The 20,486-nt window shown below is 40.9% G+C and overlaps 1 protein-coding gene across 3 annotated transcripts; it reads right to left on the minus strand.

Moving 5' to 3' along the window:
• Nucleotides 1-850: 850 nt before the first annotated feature.
• On the minus strand, nucleotides 851-9,889 carry LOC124046121 (cytochrome c oxidase copper chaperone-like). 3 transcript variants are annotated; one of them, XM_046366163.1, is made up of 4 exons: nucleotides 9,737-9,889; nucleotides 8,452-8,575; nucleotides 6,824-6,933; nucleotides 851-1,047 (listed from the first exon to the last, which is right to left on the minus strand). In XM_046366163.1, the coding sequence occupies exons 2-3, from the start codon at nucleotides 8,565-8,567 to the stop codon at nucleotides 6,849-6,851; spliced, it is 201 nt and encodes a 66-aa protein (XP_046222119.1). In that variant the 5' UTR covers nucleotides 8,568-8,575; nucleotides 9,737-9,889; the 3' UTR covers nucleotides 851-1,047; nucleotides 6,824-6,848. The 3 variants fall into 3 exon arrangements, with proteins under 3 accessions (XP_046222119.1, XP_046222129.1, XP_046222110.1); XM_046366173.1 differs by lacking the exon at nucleotides 9,737-9,889 and adding an exon at nucleotides 9,174-9,368 and having other exon boundaries at nucleotides 6,828-6,933; XM_046366154.1 differs by lacking the exon at nucleotides 9,737-9,889 and adding an exon at nucleotides 9,174-9,364.
• Between the last annotated feature and the right edge of the window lie 10,597 nt (nucleotides 9,890-20,486).

Below are 20,486 nucleotides of genomic sequence, written 5' to 3' on the forward strand. Positions count from 1 at the left end.
AGATGAACACACTTTGTTGCGAAAAGTGCAAATCATCCCAACCGTGAAGCACGGGGGTGGCAGCATCATATTGTGGGGGTGCTTTGCTGTAGGAGGGACCGGTGCACTTCACAAAATAGCATCATGAGGTAGGAAAATGTTGTGGCTATATTGAAGCAACATCTCAAGACATCAGTCAGGAAGTTAAAGCTTGGTCGCTAATGGGTCCACCAAAAGGACAATGACCCCAAGCATACTTTCAAAGTTGTGGCAAAATGTCTTAAGGACAACAAAGTCAAGGTATTGGAGTGGCCATCACAAAACCCTGACCTCAATCCTATAGAACAGTTGTGGGCAGAACTGAAAGAGTGTGTGCAGGCAAGGAGGCCTACAAACCTGACTCAGTTACACCAGCTGTCAGGAGGAATGGGCCAAAATTCACTCAACTTATTGTGGAAAGCTTGTGGAAGGCTACCCAAAACATTTAACCCAAGTTTAAATTTTTTAAGGCAATGCTACCAAATACTAATTGAGCGTATGTAAACTTCTGACCCATTGGGAATGTGATGAAATAAATCAAATCTGAAATAAATCTATTATTTCAACATTTCACATTCTTAAAATAAAGTGGTGATCCTAACTGACCTAAGACATGGCATTTTTACTAGGATTCAATGTCAGGAATTGTGAACATTTTTGTTTAAAGGTACTTGGCTAAGGTGTATGTAAAGTTCTGACTTCATGAATCAATGGGTACATATGATTCGTTTATAAGTATAAAAATGGATGTATCCACTTCAGATTGCCCCTTTAACACTACCTATACAATTCATTTAATTGTGGTTCATCCTGCCATATAAAAACAAAGTCATTTTGCATAGGACATATTTAATTCTAATCAGCAGAACAAGATTCACATCATTCAGAAAATCTGAGCATTAAGCCAACACATTTCACTCAGTGGAACACCATCCTTGCAGAGATCACATCTTCCATTCAGGTTGCAGTATAAATACAAACAAGAAATATCCCAGGTCTCCTTCCGGACAGCTGGCCACCAACAGCACACTGCAAAATGAGAACAGAGGAGTGTCAAGTTCAGCACATATAAACCATTTCATATAGCAGTCAGACCATATGAAATGTTGTAAATCCAATGTGACAAGGTTATGAATACTCTGATCAAAATAAAAACACTACCAAAATACAGGCTTGTCCCCATCACTGCTTGCGAGCATCATTTAATAAATCACATTTAATCCAATTGATCTCCTTTAAGTCAATCCAAGAGAAAAAAATCCCTGCACCACCAAAGGTTATTTTCTCTTATCCATAAACAAACACTACAGCTGTTGACATCAGCAGCTTGATCAACTTCAGCAGATAAAAGGCAGAAAAGTACAGGGGACACTGCAAAACATGCAAAACATGCCGAAGTTAGGGGCCTTATCCACAAAGCATCTCAGAGTGGAAAATGTGTTAGTTATAGAACTGTCATTCTCATTGAAAAAAAGCGGTAGATCTGTTCCATGAGCGCTATTTCTATACTTCCCTTAAGTTTTGTTTTTGCATCTTTTACTTTTGTACACCAGCTTCAAAAACAGCTGAAAATACTATATTTGTGGTTATTGAAAATATATTTCACAGCGGTTTAGACAGTTTAGATGGTTCAATGACTACCTATGCTTGTTTTGTCAAAGTGAAATTAGGCAAACAGGAAATGGCAGATGGATTTCGGAATATTGTACCTTTAACTTTATTTTAATGTAGATAAAAATGACCGAGGAGTGTTTACTACTGATTAGGGTTGGATTGAAATTCACAGAATTGGTACCTGGAGGAAAATGTGGGATGGTCATTAAATTTCAGTCAACTGGAGGGTTTAGTATTTTTTTTAAATCTAATCCAGGGGAGGGTCATGTAATTCATAATTGATGAAATATATATTTCTCAGTGCTTTAGAATGTATTGCTTATTAGAAGATGAGATAGACAGATGTACTATTTATCGATGTGTGCTCAATCTCTGATTCTCCACCGGGCACGCAATATCAAGTGAGCCTACAGGCTATTTAGTGTGGTCTAAATCAAATGATAAATAGCCTACAGGCTACGAAGTGCATGTGCGGAGAAGCACAGAGCAAAGTTATATTTCTAAGATAGCTGCTTGGATGGTGTAAATAAAACTAGTCTGTACTACACACTGCAATGGATATTCCAAACCTGAGCCTGGACTGCTCTGCCGGATCAAATCTAATTTTATTAGTCACATGCGCCGAATACAACAGGTAGACCTTACAGAGAAACACTTACAAGACCCTAACCGCCAGTGCAGTTTCAAAAAATACAGATAAGAGATTAAAGTAATAAGTAATTAAAGAGGAGCAGTAAAAATTAAACAGCATCATCATTACACAGGTGCACCTTGTGCTGGGGACAATTTAAGGCCACTCAAATGTGCAGTTCTGTCATGCCACAGATGTCTCAAGTTGAGGGAGTATGCAATTGGACATGCTGACTGCAGGAATGTCCACCAGAGCTGTTACCAGATAATTTAATGTTCATTGCTCTACCATAAGTAGCCTCCAACGTCTTTTTAGAAAATTTGGCAGTACGTCTAACCGGCCTCACAGACCATGTGTATGGTGTTGTGTGGGCAAGCGGTTTGCTGATGTCAACGTTGCGAACAGAGGCCGTATGGCGGTGGTGAGGTTATGGTATTGGCAGGTAGGCATAAGCTACAGACAACGAACACAATTTTATTTTATCAATGGCAATTGGAATGAACAGAGATAGCGTGACCAAATCCTGAGGCCCATTGTCGTGCCATTCACCCGCCGCATTCACCTCATGTTTCAGCATGATAATGCACGCCCTCATTTCGCAAGGATCTGTACACAATTCCTGGAAGCAGAAAATGTCCCAGTTATTACATGGCCTGCATACTCACCAGACAATTAACCCATTGAGCATGTTTGAGATGCTCTGGATCGACGTGTAAGAAAGCGTGTTCCAGTTCCCGACAATATCCAGCAACTTCGCACAGCCATTGAAGAGGAGTCGGAAAAAAATCCACAGGCCACAATCAACTGCCTGATCAACTATGCGAAGGAGGGCTGACCCCAATTAGTAGACTGGTCAATTGTTTGATCAATATGCTGTTGGTCGTGGCCTGTGCATTTTTAGTCGAGCAGTTGCATATACAGTACCAGTCAAAAGTTTGGACACACCTACTCATTCAGGGGTTTTCTTTATTTTTACATTGTAGAATAATAGTAAAGACATCAAAACTATGAAATAACACATAAGGAATCATGTAGTAAACAAAACAAAAAAAGTGTTAAACAAATTAAAATATATTTAATATTTTAGATTCTTAAAAGTAGCCACCCTTTGCCCTGATAACAGCTTTGCACACTCTTGGCACTCTCTCAGCCAGCTTCATGAGCTAGTCACCTGGAATGCATTTCTTTACTTCTTAATGCGTTTGAGACAATTAGTTGTGTTGTGACAAGGTATACAGAAGATAGCCCTATTTGGTAAAATAACAAGTTCATATTATAGCAAGAACAGCTCAAAAAAGCAAAGAGAAACAACAGTCCATCATTACTTTAAGACAAGAAGTTCAGTCAACACGGAACATTTCAAGTGCAGTTGCAAAAACCATCACGTCGCTATGATGAAACTGGCTCTCATGAGGACCGCCACAGTAAAGGAAGACCCAGAGTTACCTCTGCTGCAGAGGATAAGTTCATTAGTTACCATCCTCAGAAATTGCAGCCCAAATAAATGCGGCACAGAGTAACAGACATCTCAACACCAACTGTTCAGAGGAGGCTGCATAAATCAGGCCTTCATGGTCGAATTTCAGCAAAGAAACCACTACTAAAGGAAACCAATAAGAAAACTTGCTTGGGCTATGAAACATGAGCAAAGGACATCTGTCTTTTGGTCTGATGATTTTTGGTTCCAACCGCCGTGTCTTTGTGAGACGCAGAGTAGGTGAACGGATGATATCCGCATTTGTGGTTCCCACCATGAAGCATGGAGGCGGAGGTGTGATGGTGTGGCCGTCATTGAAAATAAGAATTTGTTCTTATCTGACTTGCCTAGTAAAATAAAGGTAAAATTAAAATTAAAAAATTAAAAATCAGATGAATTGGCCACAATCACCCGACCTCAACCGAACTGAGATGGTTTGGGATGAGTTGGACCAGAGTGAAGGAAAAGCAGGCAACAAGTGCTCAGCATATTTGGGAACTCCTTCAAGACTGTTGGAAAAGCATTATAGGTGAAACTGGTTGAGAGAATGCCAAGAGTGTACAAAGCTGTCATCAGGGCAAAGGGTGGCTACTTTGAAGAATCTCAACTATATTTTGATCTGTTTAACACTTTTTTTGGTTACTACATGATTCCATGTGTTATTTCATAGTTTTGATGTCTTCACTATTATTCGACAATGTAGAAAATAGGAAAACAAGGAAAACCCCTTAAATTAGTATGTGTCCAAACGTTTTACTGGTACTGTATGTAAATGTGATTTGACTTTTTTTATTTCTAATAAATTAGCAACAATTTCTAAAAACCTGTTTTTGCTTTGTCATTATGGGGTATTTTGTGTAGATTGATAAGGAAAAATAAAAATCAATTTTAGAATAAGGCTATAACGTAACAAAATGTGGAAGAAATCAAGGGGTCTGAATACTTTCCGAATGCACTGTGTAACTAGACTGACTGATGGGGGGGGGTTGCTGTGTTGATGCCACCATGTCTCCATCTTGGCAATCACCCACCACTGTTCGTTTGTGCAATATTAATTGTATTACAGACACAGGCTTAATGCATACTTTTAAATTATATTAAATAAAAATTATATTATGAGATTTTTTTCTTCCTTTTAGTATAACTTGGAGACTACTAATGCTACTGTCCCCACTACAACAACAAAAATACATGAAAACTTTGTCCATGTAATAATTCATTAAAATACTGTAGAATTCCATTAATTCCTATGCTCCCACTGTGGAGTGTCATATGGCCTACCAGTGGCTTCAAAGCCTCTAAATGGCCAATACGTAGAATCAGCAATCCGGAGTTTATACACAGTGCCTTCTGAAAGTTCAGACTCCTTGACTTTTTCCGCATTATGTAAGGTTACAGCCTTATTCTAAAATGTATAACTTTGTTTTATCCCCCTCAATCTACACACAATAGCCCATAATGGCAGAGCAAAAAAAGTTTTTTTGATAATTTATTAAAAACTAAAATTAATCTTACATAAGTATTCAGAACCTTTACTCAGTACTTTGTTGAAGCACCTTTGGCAGCGATTACAGCATTGAGTCTTTTTGGGTATGATGCTACAAGCTTGGCACACCTGTATTTGGGGAGTTTCTCCCATTCTACTTTGCAGATCCTCTCAAGCTCTGAAGGGTGGATGAGGAGCATTGCTGCCCAGCTATTTTCAGGGTCTCTTCAGAGATGTTCGATCGGGTTCAAGTCCGGGCTCTGGCTAGGCCACTTAAGAACATTGAGATTTGTCCCAAAGCCACTCCTGTGTTGTCTTGGCTGTGTGCTTATGGTCATTTTCCTGTTGGAAGGTGAACCTTCACCCCAGTCTGAGGTCCTGAGCGCTCTGGAGTAGGTTTTTAATCAAGGATCTCTCTGTACTTTATTCCATTCATCTTTGCCTCAGACCTGACTAGTCTCCCAGTCCCTGCCGCTGAAAAACATCCCCACAGCATGATGCTGCCACCACCATGCTTCACCGTAGGGAAGGTGCCTGGTTTCCTCAAGATGTGACGCTTGGCATTCCAGCCAAAGTGTTCCATCTTGGTTTAATCAGACCAAAGAATCTTGTTTCTCATGGTCAGAGTCCTTTAGGTGCCTTTTGGCAAACTCCAAGTGGGCTGTCATGTGCCTTTTACTGAGGAGTGGCTTCCATCTGGCCACTCAACCATAAAGACCTGATTGGTGGAGTGCTGCAAAGGTTGTCCTTCTGGAAGGTTCTCCCAACTCCACAGAGGAACACTAGAGCTCTGTCAGAGCGACCATGACCAAGACCCTCCACCAATTACACAGTTTGGCCAGGTGGCCAGCTCTAAGAAGAGTCTTGGTGGTTCCAAACTTCTTCCATTTAAGAATGATGGAGGCCACTTTGTGCTTGGGGACCGTCAATGCTGCAGAACTGTCATGTTCAATCAATTGAATTTACCACAGGTGGACTGCAATCAAGTTGTAGAAACATCAAGGATGATCAATGGAAACAGGATGCACCTGAGCTCAATTTCGAGTCTCATAGCAAAGAGTAAATAAGGTATCTTTAAAAATATATATATACACACATTTGCAAAAATGTCTAAAAACCTGTTTACACTTTGTCATTATGGGCTAGTGTGAGTAGATTGCTGAGGATTTTTTTTAATTCCATTTTAGAATAAGGCTGTAACGTAACAAAATGTGGGGAAAAATCAAAGGGTCTGAATACTTTCCGAAGGCACTGTTCATCATTGGTTATTCCCCATCATTTGCAACTTGGTCAATGAGCGTCATCACCAGCTTTCCTTTGTTGTACCTTACTCAAACTGTTGTGATTACAAGCGGAGAAAGTTTGGATTAATTCCTGGCTCAGTTTGTGTCTGAGCAGTGTCTTAACATCATCCTAAAACTTACACAGATTTTTTATTATCTGAAAACTGTCTTTAACCGGATTTCTAGGACATTTGAGACATTGAGGATATGGGACACATCTCGGGCAGAATGTTATTTTCACAACATAGGCACTACAAGTGAGGCTAAATTATGCGTCACGACATGCAAGATCAATAGACATATTTGGGACTCACCGACCAATTATTATATGGAGTTATATTAAATCTTGAATCCAAGCGCCCTCATACAATCCTTATGTGCCTCGATGAGATCTGTGCAACTTTCTTCACCCTTCTCAATGATGCTGAAACAGAGGAAATTGTCATCAGCAACTGCATCAGTGGAAGCTCCTCAGAGAAGGAAGGGGAGGACCATCCTCCTCAGATGGTAAAACATTGAAAAATATATCCTTTTTAGATAAAACTATACTAAATATATTTACGTTACCAAATAATTGATTAAAACACACTGTTTTGCAATGAAGGTCTACAGTAGCCTCAACAGCACTCTGTAGGGTAGCACCATGGTGTAGCCGGAGGACAGCTAGCTTCCGTCCTCCTCTGGATACATTGACTTTAATACAAAACCTAGGAGGCTATTGGTTCTTACTCCCCTCCATAGACTTACACAGTAATTATGACAACTTCCAGAGGGCGTCCTCCAACCAACCAGAGCTCTTGTAGCATGAACTGACATGTTGTCCACCCAATCAAAGGATCAGAGAATAAATATAGTACTGAAAGCATAAGCTACAGCTAGCTAGCACTGCAATGCACAAAATGTGGTGAGTAATTGACTCAAAGAGAGAGAAATAACATTTTTGAAGAGTTAACAAATGTGTTTCTTCAAAAATTGAGTTTTTTTATCACTTTCAGTTTCACTTACTTAGCTAGCAAATGCCATGTTAGATAACTGGCTATGACTATTAAAAACAACACTGGAAGTATGCCAAGTAGAGCTGGTCTTGGTTTTATTTAGTGCCACGGGGGCCCGCCAGTGCAATTGTTTACTGACTATACACTAACGTTACTGCATGATTGTTGAGCGTTTAGTAACGCATTAGGTCTATTAGCTATGTTGACTAGGACGTTACTTTAGCTAAAATGGGGACAACGATGTAGGCTGTGCGTAGCGGTTATGAAATGGTTTGGCTTGTAAAGGTTTTTTCACCTGGTCACATACAGATGATGTGTTGTTCATTGAAGTTCACAAACGAAGGGAAAAGGTGAGAGGAGTAGAGTATATACAGGCAGGAATTAATACAATGTGGCTGCTATGAAAGTTAACTGTGTTTATGCGTGATCAGGGGTGTATTCATTCCTCTGATTCTTTTGGAGAAAAAAATCTTAAACGGAAGAAAACGAAACAGGGATAAAAATACTAATTTGTCCAATAGAAACTCTTGTTTGCAACCGTTGGACTAGTGATTACACCCTAGATAATCTAGAAGCAGGCAAGAGTGTGCAAGGTGGTATTTAATGTGTCACTGTCTGTCCATGTGTCACTATCATCTCAAATTTCTCTCTCAACCGGTGTACGTTGTAAACTTTACTTCATAAGCCAGGTTGTAGCAACCTCATAATAGGTATAGGGAACATTTGAGTATCATGTTACATTGAACTGGGTGAATGGAATATGAAAGACAGTCATCCAACATGATGTAATAGAAATAAGGCCATGCTCATGTAAAAACCAAATCGTCCTCCCTCATCATAAACGGCACAGACCGCCACTGAACTGCATATTACAGAGAAGACAGTCCACAAGAAACTTTCACTTTACAAGTATAATGCCATTCAAGTTCCAATACATGTAAGCCTACCAAACATCCCTGACTTTCTTCGTCTCAGGGCACGCACAACAGGGTTTCAGTGGTTTCTTCTCTGTGCCCTCAATGGCCCTCAATGGCCCGACGCTGGCAGCAGACATGGAGGACATTTTTCAGGCTGTAAAATAAACAGTGTAAGCGATTAGCTGCATGGCATCATCATAAAACGGTCAATGTTATCTCATATCCTTGGAACGTCACTACCCTTAACCATAATAAACGCCAACTTCAAAATTGGGTATGGATGTCCCAAGGATCCCGGATATAACGGACCATCATAGAACGCAGAGTGAAAATGGAGCCAACTTTACACGAGAAGATACTATGCTACATGTGTTACAAAGTGACAGTTCTCAATATATTTGCTAGCTTCCCAAATTGATGGCAACATTGTGATTGATTGTAGGTAGTTATTTAACTAAAGACAAACAGTTTCCTATAGCTGCTGTCACATTATAGGTAACTTAATATCACGTAGAAATTCCATTTGCAAAACCAAAACCACACCATCTGCTAGAACCAAAACTCTATGTCTAGGCTAGTTATCTAGCTAACGTTAGCTTACATACAAAGCTATATTTTAGAAAAACATTAGCTTGTAATAATGTATGTCAAGATCACCCGTACTGAATTATTTAACAACAGTGCACAATTAAACATTCAGTAGAGAAGATATTTAACAACACACTAGCAAAAATAATCCTTATGTAACATACTTAGCTAGCTAGCTTCATGCGCATGGACGCCGATTTATGTGTCCTTCCTTATACAACACGGTGTAGCCAGTTATGTTTTTGGTGGTTACGCTAAGATTTCTGGGACATTAAGTTAATTTCCAAGCTGCAACAAATTGACAAGTGTAGGTCATTCCACTAATTTTTGCTTCTACCAGGGTCGCAACTTTCACGGGGGGGGGGGGGAATTGCATATTTGTCCCCCCAGTTTTATCATTGCACTGTGATACACAACGCAGCACCGGTGTGCTTTAGGACCATCACATTTTATTGGTCACATACACATATTTAGCAGATGCTACTGTGGGTGTAGCGAAATGCTTGTGTTCCTAGCTCCAACAGTGCAGTAGTATCTAACAATTCACAGCAATACACACACATCTAAAGTAAAATAATGGAATGAGGAAATATATAAATATTAGGAAGAGCAATGTCAGAGTGGCATTGACTAAAATACAGTAGAATAGAATACAGTAAACTATAGCGACCAGCACAGACAGCTGTGTGTTATGTGTTAGGCTAGTAGGTGGTTGTGTTGTACTTACCAGTACCCAGAGTTCAACCTGCTATCTGCCAATCACGTGAATGCCTGGAATGTTCTGATGCCGGGCATCCTGGCGTTGGCGGAGTGACCTGGAGGGGGGTTGGGCAGGTGGATGGAGCATTGGCAGTTAAGACCAGGTTAAGCCTTTGTTCTCTCTTACGTCTGGCTTTCACAAGAGAAGGTCACGGGTTGGCTTGTGTGTTATCTTTCATTTATTTGGTATGGGCTACGGCCAAACAGTATCCTGTGTAAAGTTGGGTAAATAAACCGTCAATTAGTAAACTCAAACCTCTGGACAATTTTTCCTTTATGATCTAGTCAGGTCATTACAATACATATGAAATGAGTAAAGCAGTATGGTATGTAAACATTATTAAAGTGACTAGTGAGCCATTATTAAAGAGAACATTTATTCCATGTCTACATACAGTGGGGCAAAAAAGTATTTAGTCAGACTCCAATTGTGCACGTTCTCCCACTTAAAAAGATGAGAGAGGCCTGTAATTTTCATCATAGGTACACTTCAACTATGACAGACAAAATGAGAAGGAAAAAACCCAGAAAATCACATTGTAGGATTTTTTATGAATTTATTTGCAAATTATGGTGGAAAATAAGTATTTGGTCACCTACAAACAAGCAGGATTTCTGGCTCTCACAGACCTGTAACTTCTTCTTTAAGAGGCTCCTCTGTCCTCCCCTCGTTACCTGTATTAATGGCACCTGTTTGAACTTGTTATCAGTATAAAAGACACCTGTCCACAACCTCAAGCAGTCACACTCCAAACTCCACTATGGCCAAGACCAAAGAGCTGTCAAAGGACACCAGAAACAAAATTGTAGACCTGCACCAGGCTGGGAAGACTGAATCTGCAATAGGTAAGCAGCTTGGTTTGAAGAAATCAACTGTGGGAGCAATTATTAGGAAATGGAAGACATACAAGACCACTGATAATCTCCCTCGATCTGGGGCTCCACGCAAGATCGCACCCCGTGGGGTCAAAATTATCACAAGAACGGTGAGCAAAAATCCCAGAACCACACGGGGGGACCTAGTGAATGACCTGCAGAGAGCTGGAACCAAAGTAACAAAGCCTACCATCAGTAACACACTATGCCACCAGGGACTCAAATCCTGCAGTGCCAGACGTGTCCCCCTGCTTAAGCCAGTACATGTCCAGGCCCATCTGAAGTTTGCTAGAGGGCATTTGGATGATCCAGAAGAAGATTGCGAGAATGTCATATGGTCAGATGAAACCAAAATATAACTTTTTGGTAAAAACTCAACTCGTCGTGTTTGGAGGACAAAGAATGCTGAGTTGCATCCAAAGAACACCATACCTACTGTGAAGCATGGGGGTGGAAACATCATGCTTTGGGGCTGTTTTTCTGCAAAGGGACCAGGACGACTGAGGAAAGAATGAATGGGGCCATGTATTGTGAGATTTTGAGTGAAATCTCCTTCCATCAGCAAGGACATTGAAGATGAAACGTGGCTGGGTCTTTCAGCATGACAATGATCCCAAACACACCGCCCGGGCAACGAAGGAGTGGCTTCGTAAGAAGCATTTCAAGGTCCTGGAGTGGCCTAGCCAGTCTCCAGATCTCAACCAGTCTGTGACAACACTTTATTCCCTCTGTGCAGCAAACACTGGACAAGCAAGAAACTATTTTAAAGCAATCTGACAAACCTCTGAAGTTAATTTACAAATTGTATTAAGTGTTGATAGAGGCTTTTCCCGATGGCACAAAAATGTGAGGAAGACCTGGGAGAAGCTATTGATGATGATGAATGGATACAGATATGATAGAATGCCCAGCCATGTTCATATAATCTCAGACATAAATTACTGCAGTTTAAGACCATTCATAGAACATACTATATGCCAGTGAAACTGAATGTCATGCACTCAGAATTGTTATTCTTCTGCTGGAGGTGTAAAACACAAAAGGGGCCATATTTGCATATTTTATGGTCTTGTGAACACTGGCTGAATTCTGGCAAAGAGTTATTTTATCTCGGCATGTCCTAAGATTCTCCCTTCTCCCTGTTTTTGTTTGCTTGGAAATGTTGATAGTGGAGACTGTTAGGCAATCCTTAGCTGCTGGGCTGCTCATTCCTGGCCCTGGGGGTCTGCCGCATTGTTGGTTGTCACTCTGGCCTTGGCCTAACACACCTGAAACCAATAATGAATGTTTCACTAAGATCCTAAAGCTGAGTGAGGTGTGTTGGGTTGGGGCGCTGCATGGCAATGGACCCCTAGGGGCAAGATGGGATGACCCAGCTATATTGTGTGCAAGTAAAAGAGGTCTACAGTACTATTAGGCTTATGATAGGAATTATGATAGGAACACTGAAAAAATATAGTTATGTCATCAATCCCTTAAACATATTTAATAATGATCTCTTACTTAGCTTGATGAATGTGGCCATTTTTGCTTACTTTTTGTTGTTCTAAATAGAGATGGCTTGAAGGGCCATGGGTCATATTAGATTGTCTATAAATGCAGGAAATGAGCTCTAGATGCCCCCAAAAATGGGAGGACCCCCAGACCTCCTCACCAAGTTGTCCCCTCCCGTGTTGATTTTAATGATTATAGATCATTTAATCTAATGTCCATGTTTTTACCTGGCGTGTGTGATTCTACAACTTGTTGGATGCATTTGCTATTTGTTTTAGTTGTTTCAGATTATGTTGTACCCAATAGAAATGAATGGTAAATAATGTATTGTGTCATTTCGTAGTCACTTTTATTCTAAATAAGAATATATGTTTCTTCTACATTAATGTGAATGCTACCGTGATTATGGATAGTCTTGAATCGTGAATATTGATGAGTGAGAAAGTTAAACGCACAAATATCATACCCCCAAGACATGCAAACCTCTCACCATTACAATAACTTCACATTTTTGGGGTGGTATGATATTTATGCCTCTAATGATCATTTTTTAAATGTTACCTTTATTTAACTAGGCGAGTCAGTAAAGAACAAATTCTTATTTTCAATGACTGACTAGGAACAGTGGGTACTGCCTGTACAAGGGCAGAACGACAGATTTGTACCTTGTCAGCTCAGGGGTTTGAACTTGCAACCTTCCGGTTACTAGTCCAATGCTCTAACCACTGGGCTACGCTACCACCCCTTAAGAAGCTGAATGTGCCATTCAACTGTCTTAGAGCAGAATTGTGGCGTGTCAGTCACATTTTGACTTGCAATAGGTGGGACCTATAAAAATAAAAAAAATAAGTGATAACACGTCACTCATTAAAGCACAAGATAAAATAAGTGGTGCAAGCAGTAGTTTTCCCATACTAAAGCTAGTAACGTTTTTAGTTAACTTTTATTTTTATCAGGGAGTAATACTGAGACCAAGGTCTCTTTTACAGATGAGCCCTGAATTACATGAATTACAGAAAATACACAAAACGCAGGCAGGAAGAAAAACATGGTCATAAAAAATACAAATAAATTCATCAGTAGTAAGGTCCTCAAATCAGCTTTCTGAATTGCCCTGAGTGCACCAAAACATACATTTAAAAACATCTTGAAGATTGTTCCACAAATAAAGTGCAAAAAACCTAATAGCTGATTTACCTAATTCAGTAGAGATCAAAGGAATTGCCAGAGTTAGCCATCCATGTGGTACTTGTATGTCTAAAGTTTAGTAAAGATGTTAGGTACAGGGGGACTTTTTGTAAAATGACTTTATAAATTAAAACATAGCAATGTATCAACCTACTTGCCATCAAAGAGGGCCAACCAACTTTCTGATAGAGAATGCAGGGTGAGTACTAAAATTGTCACCCATAATAGAAACTGCATTTAACGGCTTTAATGAAGTGGCACCTGTGTTCAAATAGATGGTGTCGCCATTGTCAAGGACCGATAGGAACGTTGCCTAAATAATATGTTTTCTACTATTTAGCAATAAGCCAGACCTATTTCTATAGAAGAAGCCTGTTTTCATTCCCAGCTTGATAACTCATCAATATGCTTTTTAAAAGCCACCTTCAAAGAAAATCACATTTCTTTGTCCATTAAAATAACATAAAATTGATCAGAAATACAGTGTAGACATTGTAAATAACTATTGTAGCTGGAAATGGCTGATTCTTTATGGAAAATCTACATAGGCGTACAGAGGTCCATTATCAGCAACCATCACTCCTGTGTTCCAATGGCACATTGTGGTAGCTAATACAAGTTTATAATTTTAAAAAGGCTAATTGATTATTAGAAAACAATTTTGTAATTATGTTAGCACAGCTGAAAACTGTTCTGATTAAAGAAGCAATAAAACTGTCCTTCTTTAGACGAGTTGAGTATCTGGAGCATCAGCATTTGTGAGTTCGATTACAGGCTCAAAATGGCCAGAAACAAAGACCTTTCTTCTGAAACTCTTTAGTATATTCTTGATCTGAGAAATGAAGGCTATTCCATGCGAGAAATTGCCAAGAAACTGAAGATCTCGTACAATGTTGTATATTACAATAATGTATACCTTTCTAAAATGATCCTCAACCATTGTTGCAATCCCTATTACCAGTCTGTTCAACCTCTCTTTCGTATCATCCGAGATCCCTAAAGATTGGAAAGCTGCTGCGGTCATCCCCCTCTTCAAAGGGGGTGACACTCTAGACCGAAACCGTTATAGACCTATATCCATCCTGCCCTGCCTTTCTAAAGTCTTCAAAAGCCAAGTTAATAAACAGATCACCATTTCGAATCCCACATTACCTTCTCCACAGTGCAATCTGGTTTCCGAGCTGGTCATGGGTGAACCTCAGCCATGCTCAAGGTCGGGCCAATTGAGGTAATATGTACTGTATGTGTGCCATTCAGATGGTGAATGGCACACACATACAAAAGAAAGACAACAGTTAAATATGTCTTTGAACAGGGTATGGTACATTAGTAGGTGCCAGGCTCACCAGTTTGTGTCAAGAACGGCAAGAATGCTGGGTTTTTCACGCTCAACAGTTTCCCACGTGTATCAAGAATGGTCAACCACCAAAAGTACATCCTGCAAATTTGACAACAGTGGGAAGCAATGGAGTCAGCATGGGCCAGCATCCCTGTGGAACCCTTTCGACACCTTGTAGAGTCCATACCCCGACGACTTGAGGCTGTTCTGAGTGCAAAAGGGGAGGGCAACGCAATATGAGGATGGTGTTCCTAATGCTTGGTATACTCAGTAACCTAAGCATCAGAATAAGCTGCCTCAATATTTGCAGCCATAGTTGATAATACATCATTCTAGGAGCTGATCCATCATCAGTATTGTGGAATAATTACAATTTTAAGGTAAGATCTAAATGGAGAAAGCTGATCCGAGAGCAGTGCTGCCTTTCTTTTGATCATATCAGTATCGACACATGCCTCAACGATGCACTTAGCAAATGTTCTCTCTGCATGGTGTTTTGGGAAACGCATGTTACATCTTTTGCCATTGTAGGAAAGATGCATGTTAAAACAAGACTGTTCCATGACTATCGAGAAACAGGGCCCAGTACAATAGCCTACACATGGAGAGGAACCTAAAGGCACATACAGTATCAACCAATACTACTCACCCGACAGACTGGGCAGGTGTGGACCAGTGCTGTCTTGGCTTCAGTCTTCTGGTCTGCCGTTTGTCCCTTCCTAGCAGCCACTGCCAGAGCATCAGTCATCAAGTGAAAATTCAACTTGAAATTTGCATTTTATATCAATGCTCTCTAAATTTGTTTACATCCCTATAAGTGAGCATTTCTCCTTTGCCAAGATAATCACCTGACTGGTGTGGCATATCAAGAAGCTGATTCAACGGCATGATCATTACACAGGTGCACCTTGTGCTGGGGGCAATAAAAGGCCAATTTAAAATGTGCAGTTTTGTCACACAATACAATGCCACAGATGTCTCACGTTTTGGTGGAGCATGCAATTCACATGCTGACTGCAGGAATGTCCATCAGAGCTGTTGCCAGAGAGTATAATGTAATTTTTTCTACCAAAAGCTGCCTCCAACATAATTTTAAAGAATTTGGCAGTACTTCCAACCGGGCTCACAATCACAGACCACGTGTAACCACGCCAGCCCTTGATCTCCATATCCAGTTTCTTCACCTGTGGGATCATCTGACGGGGGTGGGGTTGCGGAGGAGTATTTCTGTCTGTAATAAAGTCATTTTGTGGGGATAAACTCATTCTGATTTCCTGGGCCTGCCTCCCCAGTGGGTGGGCCTGGCTGCCAAGTGGGTGGCCTCTAAGGCCCACTGATGGCTGTACCCGTGGGCATCACAAACCCCAGGCATCTTCCTTTTCAATTGCTCCACCTCCAGACTACCCCAGAAATCACTCCCTTTAACTGTTCCCTGTATCTAAGTGCAAAGAAAGATACAGGTATTTTCCCAAGTTGCTGTGCCCTCTGATCTGAAGAAACACAAACAAACCACTTTGGGTTACCTTCACCGGCACAAAAGCACCCACCATATTTTCAAACAAACCTGAAACAGCCCATGAATGAGCCAGAAGACATGGTTCCACCCTCTTCATTAATCTCTGGACTAAACGTATCTTTATCATAACGATGTCCAACAATGCAAGGCTCAAAGCTCCACACAACACCTTCTAGCCCTTCCATTTCACCTCCAGAACTCGAACTCACTCTGTTTGAACTTGACACCAATCTTGCTCAAAACATCCTCTCCCTTGTTATTGCTAGCTTCAACAGATTCACACATCCTCTGCCTTCCACAGTCTTTTCAAGTAATATCCACCGTCGTAGTACGGATGAAGCCTGAGCTGGAATGTAAAGCTAACTGAAGCTGGCTAGCTTTATAAAAGCCTGAGTAGATCTAGCTTTCTTTGTATTATACCACTCTGATGTTACACTCATCACTGTTGATCCACCCACTGATGTTACACCCATTGCTGTTGATCCACCCACTTCTTTTGCAACGCCCACTTTCAGACACACTCCAAGTATGCAGTTACCCATACCAAAGATTATTTATTGACCAGACAGTAGAGTGACCACTCTAAAAATGGAAATACATGTCCTCAAAGATGGAATGCAGGTGGGAGAAGGCAAGATCAGGTGGGATCATTATAGCAAATGAGAGGGCAAATACGCTTGAGAACAACAGGCACAACTCCGATATCACGTTTTTTTGTGCGTCCACTTATATCAGTGCATTCGTAACAACCTAACCATTACGAAACGTATATTAGATCAAATAAGCCTGACGTAGCAAATTATCAATTATATTTTTCATTGACCAAATTGACCTCCATACAAACATTCCTCACTCTGGTCTTATTTTCGTGAACAGATTATGGCTTGAGTAAACCCTCTTGCCTCACCTCTTCCTCTCTGCCCAAACTTCAACAGTCTTCAACCTTTTCTTGCCCAGGGACCCCATCATACTTTTTTAAGTTGAATGATAACGGCAAGGAGAAATAGGCCTGATTTTGGACACAGTAATTGGACACAGTAATTGTAGAATAACTGCAGTTATACTACTACAGTTATACTGCACTCTAACTGCAATCTTTTTTTGTATGGTTTGGCTGTGATTTGTCTTCAAAATGTTGGCTAACCCATTTGTGTTTATCTTTACAGGCATTGTTACGTCATATTCATGGTGTTTATCACATTTGTGAACCTCATTTCCATTACAATAGCAATGGCCTTTTCCGAAGACCCTGATAGCCCTTGCTCGTCCGGGTGTGCTTAAAAGTTGAATGTATTCTCAGACACCCTGTTCTTAGTTGATGTCTGCAGACATTAGAATGGTGGGCAGAAAATGCTCTGTTGTCAGTTATATGAAATGGGGCCAAATTTGTACTGTCACTAAATATAAGAATATATACACTGCTCAAAAAAATAAAGGAAACACTAAAATAACACATCCTAGATCTGAATGAATGAAATATTTTTATTAAGTACTTTTTTCTTTACATAGTTGAATGTGCTGACAACAAAATCACACAAATTATCAATGGAAATCAAATTTATCAACCCATGGAGGTCTGGATTTGGAGTCGCACTCAAAATTAAAGTGGAAAACCACACTACAGGCTGATCCAACTTTGATGTAATGTCCTTAAAACAAGTCAAAATGAGGCTCAGTAGTGTGTGTGGCCTCCACGTGCCTGTATGACTGGGCATGCTCCTGATGAGGTGGCGGATGGTCTCCTGAGGGATCTCCTCCCAGACCTGGACTAAAGCATCCGCCAACTCCTGGACAGTCTGTGGATGGAGCGAAACATGATGTCCCAGATGTGCTCAATTGGATTCAGGTCTGGGGAACGGGCGGGCCAGTCCATAGCATCAATGCTTTCCTCTTGCAGGAAATGCTGACACACTCCAGCAACATGAGGTCTAGCATTGTCTTGCATTAGGAGGAACCCAGGGCCAACCTCACCAGCATATGGTCTCACAAGGGCTCTGAGGATCTCATCTCGGTACCTACTGGCAGTCAGGCTACCTCTGGCGAGCACATGGAGGGCTGTGCGGCCCCCCAAAGAAATTCCACCCCACACCATGACTGACCCACCGCCAAACCGGTCATGCTGGAGGATGTTGCAGACAGCAGAACATTCTCCACTGCGTTTCCAGACTGTCACGTCTGTCACGTGCTCAGTGTGAACCTGCTTTCATCTGTGAAGAGCACAGGGCGCCAGTGGCAAATTTGCCAATCTTGGTGTTCTCTGGCAAATGCCAAACGTCCTGCACGGTGTTGGGCTGTAAGCACAACCCCCACCTGTGGACGTCGGGCCCTCATAACACCCTCATGGAGTCTGTTTCTGACCGTTTGAGCAGACACATGCACATTTGTGGCCTGCTGGAGGTCATTTTGCAGGGCTCTGGCAGTGCTCCTCCTTGCACAAAGGCGGAGGTAGCGGTCCTGCTGCTGGGTTGTTGCCCTCCTACGGCCTCCTCCACGTCTCCTGATGTACTGGCCTGTCTCCTGGTAGCGCCTCCATGCTCTGGACACTACGCTGACAGACACAGCAAACCTTGCCACAGCTCGCATTGATGTTCCATCCTGGATGAGCTGCACTACCTGAGCCACTTGTGTGGGTTGTAGACTCTCATGCTACCACTAGAGTGAAAGCACCGCCAGCATTCAAAAGTGACTAAAACATCAGCCAGGAAGCATAGGAACTGAGAAGTGCTCTGTAGTCACCACATGCAGAACCACTCCTTTATTGGGGGTGTCTTGCTAATTGCCTATAATTTCCACCTGTTGTCTATTCCATTTGCACAACAGCATGTGAAATGTATTTTCAATCAGTGTTGCTTCCTAAGTGGACAGTTTGATTTCACAGAAGTGTGATTGACTTGGAGTTACATTGTTGTTTAAGTGTTCCCTTTATTTTTTTGAGCAGTGTATTTTACAGTTATAAGAAAGGTGAAATCTTATAGTAGGCTGTTTAAAATTAGATTTTTACTAATTTGATTTGTTACTACATAGAAAGCATTTCAGTTATTTAAAGCTACATTGAAAATATAGATTACCAAGCTACCAATTACTTCACACTGGAAGAAGATAAGCTAGAGCTACCCTATTAAAACATACAGTATAATTGACTTAACTAAAGCTGCTTTGAAAAAGTAGTTCACTACATTGTGAAAAATGCCAAAAAAAGGAAATCTTGCCTACTTTACCCATATTTTCTGTTCTTTAAAAAAATAAGTAATGTATAGTTCCAATAGTTAGCTACACCACTACATGGTGTACACTACCAATAATTACATTTTGTTCAACTACCACCAAGCTACATCAAAATGTAATTAAATTACTAGTTGAACTGCATGTAGTTCTTTACCCCATCACTGTATGTGTTATGCCGGTGAATGAGGACCCAAAAGCGACTTGGCGAAAACAGAGTCTTTAATCCAGTTAAAGGAAATAGCAATACTCCTAGACAAATCGGAGCGGTAAATAAAGCATAAAAAACAATTCCACTCGTAATCACGAGAACTGACTGGAGACTCGATAATAAACTGCAGGTTGCCTCGGGAAGGCACTTGACCGTAGCAGACTCAGACACCTGCTCACCTCGCAGCATCTGAGGGAAACACGACACGACAGGGCGATACAAAGACACAGCACGGTGAACAATATACAAGGATCCGACAGGGCAGAAATGGAAAACAAGGGGAGAAATAGGGACTCTAATCAGGGGAAAAGATAGGAAACAGGTGTGGGAAGACTAAATGATTGATTAGGGGAATAGGAACAGCTGGGAGCAGGAACGGAACGATAGAGAGAAGAGAGAGAGGGAGGGAGAGAGAAAAAGGGGAACGAACCTAAAAAGACCAGCAGGGGGAAAACGAACAGAAGGAAAAGCAAAATGACAAGACAATATAAGACAAAACATGACAGTATGCTACAGTATATACATTTTTTTTTATAGGTGTCTAATCCCAATGTTGAGGCACACCTGTTAAAAAATGCATTCCAGGTGACTACCTCATGAAGCTGGTTGAGAGAATGCCAAGAGTGTGCAAATCTGTCATCAAGGGAAAGAATGGCTACTTTGAAGAATGTCAAATATAACATGTACTTTGATTTGTTTAACACTTTTATGCTTACTCCATGATTCCTTATGTCACTTATGCCTGGAGCCGGCACTGTGTATGGCAATAAAATTCCCTTGTGTGTAACTCGATTCCCTCATTCCCATCTTACTGGAGGAGGTGCTGGTGGATAACAGATCAGACCAAAAGGAGAGTCGTTATTTTTCATAGT

This window comes from Oncorhynchus gorbuscha, linkage group LG01, assembly GCF_021184085.1.
Source record: "Oncorhynchus gorbuscha isolate QuinsamMale2020 ecotype Even-year linkage group LG01, OgorEven_v1.0, whole genome shotgun sequence".
Taxonomy (NCBI): domain Eukaryota; kingdom Metazoa; phylum Chordata; class Actinopteri; order Salmoniformes; family Salmonidae; genus Oncorhynchus; species Oncorhynchus gorbuscha.

Bases quoted from the DNA above. Each gene is read 5' to 3' on its own strand.
- LOC124046121 (XM_046366163.1), bottom strand. From the start codon at position 8,567: ATGTCCTCCATGTCTGCTGCCAGCGTCGGGCCATTGAGGGCCATTGAG. The intron at 6,934-8,451 runs GTAGGCTTACAT...CCTCTGTTTCAG, and splicing joins AAGAAAGTCAGGGATGTTTG to CATCATTGAGAAGGGTGAAG.